This window comes from Dipodomys spectabilis, unplaced genomic scaffold, assembly GCF_019054845.1.
Source record: "Dipodomys spectabilis isolate Male_0828 unplaced genomic scaffold, ASM1905484v1 ptg000039l, whole genome shotgun sequence".
NCBI lineage: Eukaryota > Metazoa > Chordata > Mammalia > Rodentia > Heteromyidae > Dipodomys > Dipodomys spectabilis.
The window spans coordinates 2263526-2276953 of record NW_024870716.1 but is presented as its reverse complement, the minus strand read 5'-3'; the positions used below and the strand labels follow the sequence as shown (position 1 = coordinate 2276953).

General features: G+C 48.5%; 1 protein-coding gene across 2 annotated transcripts in view; it reads right to left on the bottom strand.

The window, feature by feature from the left end:
* Positions 1–4153, bottom strand: part of Col2a1 (collagen type II alpha 1 chain) — a 33441-nt gene extending 29288 nt beyond the window's left edge. For both annotated transcript variants that reach the window (XM_042677643.1, XM_042677644.1), the window contains exon 1: positions 4069–4153. In XM_042677643.1, coding sequence (XP_042533577.1) covers positions 4069–4153 — 85 coding nt within the window. The remainder of the gene's footprint in view (positions 1–4068) is intronic.
* Positions 4154–13428: the final 9275 nt, after the last annotated feature.

Here is a 13428-nt window from a genome sequence, read left to right as displayed (position 1 = left end):
GAGAGAGAGAGAGAGAGAGAGAGAGAGAGAGAGGAAGAAGGGAGGAAGGAAAGAAAGGAGAGAGAGAGAGAAGGAAGAAAAAAGAAAGAGGGAAGGGAAGAGAAGAAGGGAGGGAGGGGGATGGGGAAATACAGTAGCCCAAGAGCAGAGAGGTCATTCTACTTTCTTCTAGGAATTATGAGATTTGCTAAATACAATTATCAGCTAACATTCAGAGAAAATGCTGAAAATTCTACCCACAACCATTAGAATCCATTCACAGCCAGGTTTCAGAAAATGAAGATAGAATGAGGAGGGGCAGTGAACTGAGAAGCAACTAGAATTAGGATCTTTTCTCATTCTGTATATCAGGACTAGGACCAACCAGGGAAAGGGCAGACCCATTCAAACAACACACTTGGGGGTGGGGGGGCGGTGGATAAATAACTCCAGAGCCAAACTGGGGCAAAAGATTCTAAGTGCTGGGCTCCAGTTGTATCCTTCCCTGGAGAGGCCCAGCCTCCATCTGTGGACAGCACCCTAATTTGGAAGACAGGAGGCCTTAATGCCTGATCAGAACTCAGATTGACCAGTCCAGGCCTGGCCTCCAAGAATGCAGACTTAGGGAAAGCAGGGACTGGTCCCTCTCCACAGCGCCATGCTGTCTGGAATTCCTGCTACAGATGAAACCTGTGCTGACAAGGGCGCTTCTCAGAGCGCCAAGGGCTGAAGAGTCCGGACCACGTGCTAGGGAGCGCCCAGTGCTGTTTTTCTCATCAAAATCCCCAAAGCAACGGCAACAGTAGGAGATGAATAATAGCAGAGCAGCAGACTCGGTGGGCGTGGACAGAAAACGGGCCTGCCCCATTGCTCTTTAAGGAGAGCGAAAAATCTAAAGATAAACCTTTTGGTGTTTTTCCTTTCCTTTTTTCTTTTTTCACTAGAAGGAATCCATGTAGTCTTGAATCACGGGGAAGATGTATATGGAGGGGTGGGATGGGGAGGGGGGGTCCCAGGGAAAATATCGAAGCTACTGAAACACACCCACTGCCAAAATTGCTGGAGGTGTGGAATGCAGGCCGTGAGGAAACGGAGGGGGGGGGGGGTGCGGAGAGGGGAGGGGGGCGTGAGTTCACGGTGTCCAGGGTGGACTTGGGAAGAGCCTACCCTCACCCAAGAGAGCCCAGGGAAGAAGCTGGGAGTTGTCGAGGTGGTGGGGGAAGGGGGGAGGCTGCACGGCGAAAGTGGATCGGATTTCTTTCGACAGGCCCGAGGATGCGCGGGGCGCAGGGGCGGGGCCCCGCCTTGCTGCGTGTGAGCTCTGCTGGCGGATTTTTAGCTGTGGTTCTGGACACCGTTCATCCGCAGACAGAGGAAGAGTAAAAAATAAATAAAAAGAAAATAATAAAATAAGTGCGATTAAGCCGGGCACAGGCTCACGCCTCTGTAATCCTAGTTACTTAGGAGGCTGACATCTAAGGATCGTAGTTCCCAGCCAGCCTGGGCAGGAAAACTCCATTGATACTCTGATCTCCAATTAATCATCAGAATGCCAGAAATGGAGCTGTAGCTCAAGTGGTCGGGCGCTAGCCTTGAGTTCAAGCCTCAGGACCGGCACACACACACACACACACACACACACACACACACAGGGATTAAATGACTGCCCCCAGAGAGGAGCCTGCACCGTAAGTAGATCCCCACGGTGCGGACCGGGAGGCCAGCCCCCCCACCGGCCTGGCGCAGGAGAAGGGCTGCAGATAGCATCCTGGCGCGCCCGATCCGGTTTCCCCATTACCGCCGTGCTGTATAAGCGACTCTTTGTGGCAATGCCAATTAAAAAGCTACCTCTTTCGGGGAACTGTTTTTGCTTCGTCGCCGCTTCGCACGGGGCTGGAGCCCGGGAGGTAGCGGCTGGCGGGCACGGGGTGGGGGTGGGGGCGCATTGTGGGAGAGGGTGTCAGCGAGTCCGGGGGAACCCACCGGACCTCGCCTCTCATGAATGGGGCTTTTCTAGAGCGCATACAGAGCTCGATTCACAGGTCTCCGCTAGGAGCCCGTTTAAATAAATACGGGCAGGATTTCAACCCCATCTGGAAGCCATCGCTGCCAATCTCCCAACGCAAACAAAGGAGGATTGAGGTTCCCCCCCCCCCCCCACCCTCATCAGCCAGGGGCACTTTCGGAGGCGAGGGCTGCGAAATGCAGATGTGGGTCAAAGATGTGGGCCAAGAGTTTCTCAAACTCGTGGAAAGATGGGGAGGAGAGGAGTGGCGGACTCCAGGTTTCTGACATTCCTGAGGTCCACGCAGCCTGAACCCCCCCCCCCACCTCTTTCGCGTCAGATCTTTGAGTCCACTGACCAGAGGCGGGGATTTGGGGGGTGGTTACGTCTATGGAATCGGATGAACCGGGGCGCAAAGTCGAGGAGGAGGGTGGGGCGGCAAGTGAAAGACCTGGGGCCCCCAAAGCTGTGGAATTCACCCCTAGCCAAGAAGGATGCAGTAGTGAGAGCTCCCTGACACTTGAGCAAGCGCTCTAATAGCAGCTGGAGAATTGGAGTACATTATTTTGGTCCTCCAGCTAATTCCACTACTCACTCAAAGAGACAGCTTTGGGGTGCGGGGGGGTGTACTTGAAAATTTTCCCTCCAAAATATAGTCAGTCCGAACTCACAGGCCAGAGAACACAACTCCCTTAGTGCGCTTCCTTGGATGGCGCAGCCCGTCTCCGGCCCCCGCCGGGTAGCCGGTGCGCTCGGAGCTGCAGCCCTGCCCCCATCGGGGTCAGCAGGGTAATGAACAGAAAGCCCGCCTGGGCCTTCTGCCTTCCAGACCAGCTCTAGAGACAGCCTGGTGGCAGGCCCACACTTTCTAAGGCAGAAGGACCTCGAGTCCCCATTCCCACCCCCCCGCCAAGTTTCACCTGCGATTGATTTACAATCTGTACCATACAAAGACGGGGCTGGAATCTTAGCCTTCGGAAACGTGCCCAAACACGTGGAAAAAAATGCTCCCTACCTAATACACTTTCCAGGCTTCATTTTGTCCTGAATGTAATCCCAGACGGGTGCACTTTACCAAAAGAGGAGGTGAAAAGGTGCGGTCTGAAAAGCCCTTGGACCAGACTGTGAAACTGCTGTTCTATAGTCTAGATTCCCATGAAATAGTTACAGCAAATCGACTCTTCTGTTCCCTTTTCCTGCTAGAGAGAGAGAGAGAGAGAGAGAGAGAGAGAGAGAGAGAGAGAATCTGGTGGTTCGGTGAAATCTTGAAACTTACAGAAGTAACTCATTGTAGTACCATGGGAGGGGAGGAGAGGTGGGGGAAGACACTTCAGAGAAGGAGTGCTATTTGGCCGACGCATTCAGGGCAGGTCTAGTTGGGACGTTTTCACCTTTCCGATGGTCTCTGCTCTAATGGGAAATTTCTACAGGCTCCAGCAGAAGTGAGGGTGCACCTTACTCCAGGGCCAGACAGGAGGGGGAGGGAACTCAAGAAGGCGCTGAAGTCCTGCAGCGCCTCTTGGGAGCTTTTCTTTGTGGCCTTAGATTTCAGCCCACCAGTGTCAAGAGTTAAGACAAAAGGCCTAACTCCCTCCCCCACTTTGATCCCCGCAGCCTCTGACCTCCACCCCCATCCCCGGGATGAAGCTGCAAGACATCCCTGTGGCATTTACTCTCCGAGACGTCTCCGAGGGCCATGACCTGTTTTGCTGAGCTCTGAATACTTGGGCAAGCCGAGTTGTGCGTTTGTGCGCCTAATTATCAAAGCTGGTCGGGGCGGGGTGGGGGGAGGAAAAACAATGTGCGTTTATGTCGGTGCGCAAACCTCTCGGATCCGACACTTTGCAAGTTCAATATTCCTGCTCAGCACCCTAGATGATTCCAGAAGCAACCTGCAGGAAGGACGCTGGGACCCAAGCCCCGCATTCGCAGAACTCGCGTGGGTAAAGCAGACCCTGCAGCTAAGTCTCTGCGCTGCGACTCTGGGAGCCAGGCTACGGGAGCCGAGCAAGCTGGGGAGAAGAAGGAAGAAGAGGAGGAAGGATGCGCCGGAGGGGGGCAGGCGAGGGGAGTGGGCGACTTACGGATATCCTGGCCCTGACACCGAAGGACAGCGGCGACCAGCAGCGTCAGCAGCACCAGCGATCGGGGAGCCCCGAGGCGGATCATGGTTCACCGCGGGGCCTGGCAGAGCCGTGGCCCGGGCGAAGCGCAGCGAGGGCGGCAAGAGCACGGCGCGGGTCCGGGTCTCTACCGCGCCCTCATGCAGGAGGCCCTCGGAGCAGGAGGAGGAAGCGGGAGACCCGGCAGCCCAGCAGCGCTCTGCGTCCTCTGAGCTAGCCGCTCCCGTTATATGCGCCCTGCTCATCCCAGGCCGGCCAACTCGCCCAAACCGCGGGCCGCCCCCAAGCCCCCCGCGGGGCCGTAACCTGAGACCCCGCCCCCGGAGCCCGCCCGGCCCGGGCCACTGCCCGCACCTGCCGGGACCAGACGCGCCCCCCCACCCCGCCCCACCGACAGCCATGCTGCCCGTCCCCCGCCCTCAGTGTGCCCAGTGGCCTGATCGGGCGGGGCGCAAAAACGGCCCCAGGTTCTCCACTCCCCCCCCCACACACACACAATCTGGGACGGAGGCACTGCCCCCGCCAACCACAAGCGGGAAGGGGGGGGTCCTCCGGTCGCTCCCCTCTGAGTGCTGCGGGAGTCGGAGGGGAGGGGGGTGTTTGCAGAGACTCAGGCCTCCAGTCCCCAAACCCAGGACGGAAAAGTGGGGGGGGGGAGCGGGCAGAGGAGGGGGGCAGAAGGGAAGCAATGGAAAAGAGTAGCCAGGGGAGAGGGGGACCCCATTGGAGGCTTGGAGTTGGGGACATGGAAGTTAGCTGGGCCAGCTTTAGGGAAGGTGGGGTGCCTGTACCTATCTTCTAGCCCCCTTCCTCAAGTATCTAGCCCGAGGACTCCCTCCTGGAGGTTCCGAGCAACAGTCCCCAGCCCCTCAGCCTCTAGCTAGGCGCTGAAAGGGCCCCCACTCTGGGCCTGAGCCCACCTCCAGAAAGAGCTGGTGCGCTTCTGCACAGAGAGAGACCTGTGTAAAGGTGGGGAGAGGGGCAGGCCCTGGGAAGGGATGGAACCGCAGAGGACTGAGAGAGCCCAGACACAACCATGCAAGCTGCCCAGGGATGGGGGGGGGGGCACGACTGTCTAGTTCCAGTCTCAGACGCAGTGTCTGCCCTTACTGGCTGAGGTCCGGGAGTTGGGAGGGAGGTGTGTGTAGGGGTGGGGGTGGGGGGATAGGTGCTGCTGGACCTGGGTAGAGCAACTAGCCAAGGATGATTGGTTTCTGGGAGGCCCTGGCTAGGGAGCTAGGAGGCTACTCCAGCTGGACCAAGTTCTGTGAGCCCAGGGTGAAGCGCCAGAATTTCCTAGCTGGTCCCCAGGCCCTCTGCTTCCTTCCCCCCGCCCCACCTCACCTCATCTTCTCCCTGTTACACCTTATCCCAAACTGCCTTCTCTCTGGGGGCTCACACTAGCTCTTCCCTGGCTTTTTTGCTACCAATGAAGAAAAAGAAGAAAAAAAATACTGAAATAGGCTTTTCTCAGAAACAAGATGACCCCCCAAAGACTGTCAGGCAATACAAAACTCTGAATCTACAGCTTCATTTAAGCAGAATGTTCCATCCAGGATTTCTGTGGCATTTTCTTCCGAGTCCAGGGTGCTTAGTGGAAGCTCACTACATCTCCTTGGCTCAGGTTTCCAGGAGGGACTCTGGGCTCTCTCCTCCATCCCACCTCATGTGATAAAGCTTGTGACGGTAGAAACAGGAGTTTCAAGTGCACAACCCTTCATTTCTGTGCAAATGTGCTGTTGGGCAGGGAAAGACTTGTTGTTTAAGGAGGTTCCTGTCGTGATCTGTGCAGTGTGTGTGGAAGTGCCCCTTCCTTGTTTTTTTTCCCGTTTTCCCTCATCAGGGGTTTGCATTCAGCTCTGGGCCTTCACCAGTTGGGCTGAAGCCTGGCATGCCCCTTTTGGAGGTCATGGGTCCTGTCTGCTCTACCTGGAAAGTAGACTAGCATCTCTGAGAAGCCTTGCTCAATATCTCTAGAATGCAATGTCTGTCTACCTTTCTGGATCCTTCTGCCATCCATAACCTACTTACACAGTTATACTCTAAATCTATGTACATATTTCTCTGTGTGTGTGAGAGAGAGAGATTTTTTTCTCTCCTTAAGTACAATTTTAACACAAAGGAGGGTTTTATTTTGTTTTCCCCTGGGCTTGAACTCAGGGCCTGGGCACTGTTCCTGAGCTTCTTTTGCTCAAGGCTAGCACTCTACCACTTGAGCCACAGCACCACTTCTAGCTTTTTCTGTGTATGTGGTACTGAGGAATCGAACCCAGGGCTTCATGCATGCTAGGCAAGCACTCTACTATTGAACCACATTCCCAGGCCCATAAAGGAGGTTTTAAGTAAGTCCTTGAAGACCAATATATTTACATGCAAGTTAAATTCAGATAAATATAAACAATGCTTAGGCACATATAAAGCTAGTCATTCAAAAAATGAATCTCAAATATAAGGGATCATGAAACTTCAACAGAAAAACAAGACTTGTGGAGAAACTGCTAAATCACATGTATTAAAAAATGATGCCTATCTGAAAATGACCTAGCTCAGTAAGCAACAAAGTAGACCCCGCTGAGCTGTTGATTTTATCCTTTAACTTTGTGAATCTACATATAAGAGCCCTGGATTCTTTCCAATAATCGTTTCCCATCTCTGGAAAAATAAAAAATAAATTGTCAAAGCCAAAATAAACTATGGAAATTATCTATTTAAATTCTACAGTCAACTAAGCACCATTATTAATATTTTTCCCCTCCATGAATCCAAACAACGACAATTTAAAAATCTCATTTGCAATTCAAACTAGAATTGAAACTATCTGAGGCAAACATATTTCTCACCATTTTGGAGAAGACTTTTCCAGCCATCTTTCTATTCAGAACATAACCAAGAAACTGAAAAGAGAATGGAGTAATAAACCTTTGAATACCAGCACATATATTATACACTAAAGTTCAAGCATTTAATGTATCATAGAACTTTTCTAGATCTATGACGTCCTAATTAGTTATTGTATTAATGGATAGTGTCAGACACTGGGTAGGAGTCAGACACCTGTGGCTTGTGCCTGTAATCTTAGCTACTCAGGAGGCTGAGATCTGAGGATTACAGTCAAAGTCAGCCTGGGCAAGGAAGAGCATGACACTCTTATCTCCAATTAACCACAAGAAAACTAGAAGCAAAGTTGTGGCTCAAAGTTGTAGAGTGCTAGCCTTGGGCAAAAACAAAACAAAACAAAAAACTTAGAGATGATGCTCAGACCCTGAGTTCAAGCCCCACAACAACCCCAAAAAACAAAAACAAAAACAAAAAACAGCTAAGCAAGAATGCAAGGTTCTGAGTTCAAGCCCTAATACTGGTATAGGGAGGGGGGAGGGAGGGAGAGAGAGAGAATACTTATGTGCTTGTTAGACAACAGTACAAGAAACATGACAGACAGGAGGGCTGGAGCTCAGAGGTAGAGCTCTTGCCTAGCATACAAGGGACCCTGGATTCCATCTCCAGCCCTGGAAAAAGAAAATATTGCTAATAAAAATAGCGAGAAGGGTCCGTGAGAGAAGAGGCAGAGGAGCAATATGACATTGCCACAATGAATACTAAACACGGTTGCCTAGAGTAACAGAGTTCAGGGTCGGCAGCCCTTTTCTCATTGGTTCCAGAGAAGACGCTGGTTTACAGATCCTGTGCAGCTCTCTTGCAGCCTGTTAAGGTGAACTTTAATGGCCAGGAAAATGTTAATTTATATTTAATAGGATCTTTTTTGGGGAGACAGGGAAATACGCATTCAAGGTTATAGAAGTCTCCACTAAACATAATGAAAATAAGCATTCATTCAAAGACTGTGGAAAACTTTCTATCATATCAGATAGATGAGGAGATGCCACAACCTTTAGAGCTACTGAATTGGAAACAAAGAGTGTCTTTCTTTCCCACTTGGTAGAAAAAGGGGGTGGAGCAGGGGTGCCAGGGACTTATGCTTGAAAGCTATTCAGGAGGCTGAGAGGGGGAGGATGGAGATTTGAAGTCAGCCAGTACAGAAAAATTTGACTTAAAAAAAAAAAAAAAAACAGCAACAGCCAGGTGCCAGTGGCTCATGCCCGTAACTAGATACTCAGGAGGCTGAGAGCTGAAGATTATGGTTCCAAGCCAGCCTAGGTAGAAAAATTTGTAAGACTCTTATCTCAAATGAACTTCAAAAAAAAAGTTGAGAACTTTACAACTTTGGTGAGGGGGGGGGGGGAGAGGGGAGGATTGGGTGGGGGGGCAGGGGGAGGATGGGAAGGGATGGGAAGGGGAAACAAAGGAGGAGGCTACAATGCTTGATAAGAAATGTACTCATTAAGCCGGGCGCTGGTGACTCACACCTGTAATCCTAGCTACTCAGGAGTCTGAGATCTGAGGATCGCGGTTCAAAGCCAGCCCGGGCAGGAAAGACCGCGAGACTCCTATCTCCAATAAACCACCAGAAAACCGGAAGTGGCGCTGTAGCTCAAGTGGTAGAGCCCTCGGCTTGAGCTGAAGAGCTGAGGAACAGCGCCCAGGCCCAGAGTTCAAGCCCCACGACCGACAAAAAAAAAAAAATGTACTCATGATCTTGCCCATGTAATTGTAACCCCTCTGTACAGTATTTGCACAATAAAAAAAAAAGTTGAAAATGTAGCTGTGGCTCAAAAAGCTCAGGGATAGCGCCCAGGCCCTGAGTTCAAGCCCTAGGACCAACACATACACACATACACACAATCCAGCAGTATACAAGGCTGGAGGTGTGACTTAAGTGGAAGAGCACCAGCATTAGCCTAACAAACAGAAGATCAAGCTTTGGTGCCAGAGTGGGGGAGAAGGAGGAGGTGGAAGAGGTGGGGGAGGAGGAAGAGAAGGAAGAGGAAGAGGAAGAAGATGTCTTCAGAAATTAGACAATCAATATATTTAACACCCCCCCCCATCAAACCAACTCATTAAAAAGGATGTATCAAATCACTAACTTTGTGTTGTATAGACAAAATAAGCATTTCACTAGTTTCTCTCTTTTATGGGAATTTTAAATTTAGCCTTAAGCAGACAGAACCTTACTGAGAAAGATATTCGTAGGTAGACTGTAAAGAAAAGATCTCTTTCTCTCTCTGTACCTAAAGCTCATTTTAAAAATAGTGACAAAGTAAGGAAGGATCCACAGAGGAAAATCTACCCCCCAAATGGCAGGTCAGGTCATAAATACACACGCTTACATGCAGGCAGACTGGGGCAGCCCCCCTCCTTGACACCCAGCCCTCTGTTGGGTGGGCTCAGTTCAGACAGTCTTTCAAGATGTGTTTATGTTTTCTTTTGACATTTTTGGGGCAGAATAACAGGATCAGGATTGACCAGGCTAGGGGGTTTCCAGATTTATGGTGTACATTCCATTCCATAGCAGCATAAATGTGTTACTATGTATTCTCAAATGCAAATAGCTTTCAGGATCCCACCCAGTCTCAGTCCTTGGCCTGGAGTCCTACAAGTTCAGTTGAGCACTTGAACTAAACAAGTACTTCTCTACCCAGTGAGGATATAGAGAGGATTCAAGTGCTACCTCCAAGTCCATAGGGGATACAAGGGGACAAAATATTGCAAGAAATATACTTAACTGCAAAGAAAGAAAGGGAGGGAGGGAGACAAAAAGAAGAAGGAAGGAAGGAAGGAAGGAAGGAAGGAAGGAAGGAAGGAAGGAAGGAAGGAAGGAAGGAAGGAAGGAAGGAAGGGAGGAAGGGAGGGAGGGAGGGAGGAAGGAAGGGAGGGAGGGAGGGAGGGAGGGAGGGAGGGAGGGAGGGAGGGAGGGAGGGAGGGAGGGAGGGAGGGAGGGAGGGAGGGAGGGAGGAAGGTTTTCACTTTGTAGCCCAGATTGGTCTTCAACTTACCACCTTCCTGCTTGTACCTCCCAAGTACTGAGATTACAGGTGTGCACCACCATGCCCAGCTTCCACCATTCTTTACTTACTGTAAGTTATTCATTAAAGACAGTGTGTTATTGCTGAGATTTGTATAGACAGTGATGGAGGGGAGGCTTGATGGTCTTAGAATATGATTAAAAAGTGAATCCAGCGGCAAGATGGGAATGAGACCATAGAAGAAAAAACAACTTCATTATCATGTTTTCTTCCCTCTGAAACATTTAAAGAACATCTTCATCATATATTGTGTATACAACATTCTGTTGCTGTTTCTTCCTTATTCCTGTGACCTGTACATTTTTGCAAATTTTTGAGCTCAGAGTAATGGAAAGAACACTGCCCCAGATTGGAAAGTTTTCCTTCCCTCCCTCCCTTCCTCCCTTCCTCCCTTCCTCCCTTCTGCCTTCCTTCCTTCCTTCCTTCCTTTTCTTCCTTCCTTCCTTCCTTCCTTCCTTCCTTCCTTCCTTCTTTCCTTCCTTCCTTCCTTCTTTTATTTCCTTCCTTTTCTTATTACCTTTAAGTAATTGTACAAAAGAGTTTAAATTCAATGTGTCGGTTTATAAATATAATGCATATTGATTGATGTCATCCCTTCCATCATTCTCCCTCATCTTTCCCATCCCCACCCCTCCTCTCAAATCACCTGGCTCCATTTTCACACATGTGCATTGAATAGTATGATTGTATTCTCCCACCCTTCCTCTCTCTATTCATCTCCCCCCTCCCCTTGACCTATCCCTCTCAACAACATGTTCCAGCTTCCTGATATTCGTTTTGTTAAACCGTCATTAGTTGTGCAGAAGAGTTACACCATTGGAATCCTCCCGAGTATACCAAACATCCTTTAGTCAGTTTGAAAGCTTTACTTCACACCTAATTGTCAATCTGACCCTGATCAAATGCTTCTCTTCTGCAGGCCTCAGTGGCCTGATCTGTAAAATAAGGTGGCTGCAAGTGTTCTGCCATGAGACACTCCAGCTCCAGCTCTTTTTGTTCACCATCCCTTTCATCCTAGCAGAATTTAGTTTGACCACCTAAGACTCCTTGATTGAAGGTGAAAAGTCCACCACTGTGAAGCGGAAGCAAAAGATCACCTGGGCTGACAGAACATGCGACTTTTCTCCGCAGTGTGGTTATGATACAGGGCACCTCTCTCTGCTTCTGGGACTCAACATCCTCTCCCAGGCCTACCTGCCCCTGTGTCTGTGGCACTTACCTAAGGAGTGACAGAAAAGTTACCCAAGAACAGAAGCAGACCATCTTTGGGCATGCCCTTTCCTAAGGCCCAAGAAAAAAGTGCCTGGAGAAAGAGCATGTCTGATTTTTCTCCTCTGAATGAGGCTGGAAAGGTAAGGAGTCCCCTTAGCTGCCCTTGGGCATCTTGGGCCACATCCCAGGCTTTATAAAGAAGGATGGACAGATGCTTAGGTGGGGGAGACCCCCTGGAGTCCTGCTTCTTCCTGGCTGAATCATGAACCTTCCCGGTGCAAGGGAGGCATTTCTATTGCAACCTTATCATTGCTCTCTGCCAAGCTAACATGTCTATTGCACTGTAATGAGTACATCTCCATGAGGATGCTAATGATGCATAAGCAGACAGGAGTGAATCATCTAATGCTTGTGTAACAGTAGTTTTTGGACACAATGTGAACTTTTTAACCTGAGTTAGCATTCATTGAGCACTTACTATGGGGTTTAATCAATCTCAAAGGTAAGGAGTACCTATGAATCACTTCATAGTCCCTGCCAACAACATTCCAGGAGATGCCAACTTGAATAGGAGTTCAGGGACAGGAATTGCTCTAAGATATCATTGCCTAATAGAACTTTCTGTAACGGTGGAACTAGTCTCTATGGTAGCTCCAACATGGTAGTCATGTGTCCTTGAACACATCAAATGTGGCTAAGGCAATTGAGGAAATGAGTATTCAAACTTTATTTTAATTGCTTTAATTGTTTTAAATTTAAAATCTATTTTATTTATCTATTATTTATTTATTTATTTATTGTGGTACTAGGATTTAACCTCAGGGCTTACCCACTTGCTAGGCAGGAACTCTAATGTTTGAGCCACACCTTCAGCCTTTAAATTGCTTTGTATGTGTGTTGGTACTGGAGTTTGAACTCAAGGTCCTGGGTGCTGTCCCTGAGCTTTTTTGCTGAAGGCTAGCACTCTGCCACTTGAGTCACGGCTCCACTTCCAGGTTCTTGGTGGTTAATTGGAGCTAAGAGTCTCACTGAAATTACCTGCTTTGGTTAGCTTCAAATCAAGATCCTCAGATCTCTTAGCCTTTTGAGTAGCTAAAATTACAGGTGTGAGACACCAGCACCTGGCTCCTTAGTAGCTTTTAATTTTAATTAAATTTAATTAAGTAGCCCCATGTGAGTGGAAGATATCAAATTGGATCATGCAATATGTTCTAGCACCTAGGATGCATTTTGCAGGCCAGAGGCATCACATCAACTGGAACTTTGTTCAAAAATGAGTTCAAGTCTCATCTTGGACCTTTTGAATTGGAAGCTACATTTGAACAAGCCCTGAGGTTGTTAGAATATTCTGCAATATTAGAACCACTTGAGGAATTTGTGTGTGTGTGGGGGGGGGGGGGGGGCTGGAGGAAAGAAAGGCCCTATGCTTGGGACTGTGCTTCTTCTTTCTTTTTCTTTTCTTCTCTCTCTCTCTCTCTCGTTTTGCAAAAAGAGCTATTTTCCATTATAAGTTAGCCTAATGGCCTTTATCATGTTCTTGGCAGGTCTTTATATCTAAAGGTATGTATTTTGTGCAGATGTCTGAATCTGAATTCTTTTTATCTAAGGTCAGAGATTAACATCTTTTATTTATTCAATAAATGTGACATATAGGTAATCTATTAAAAGACATATCATAATTAGTGGAAGCTCTAATCAAGTCAATTACCCCAAACAGAATGCAAATAATGGATGGATCTTATTTTTGATCCAATCTCCTATTCTTCTTCTTTTGTTTGGAGAATTGAGTCTATTTAGGGTTGTTATAGAAAGATGTGTCATGTTTCCTCCCATTTTCTTGATTTCCTGTATTTTTTCTTCTTCTTGTGTTTATTAAATTGATCTTATAGTGATTTTTGTCTGATGTATTTCTTTGATTGTTTTCTTCAGATTGTATTCCTCCTTTTAGAATTCTTTGTAATGCTGGTTTAGTGATCGTGAATGCCTTAAATATTTGTTGTCATGACAACCCAAACTACCCAGCCAAACTATCATTTATATTAGATGGTGAAAACACTTGAGGAATTTTGACAAATCTCAGTTCTATGATTGTACCCCAGAAAAATTAGTCAGAATTTGTGGGTGGGAACGCCTTGGTACCACTGATTATTTTAAAGTTCTTCCCCATGGGTTTGCAACATATACCTAA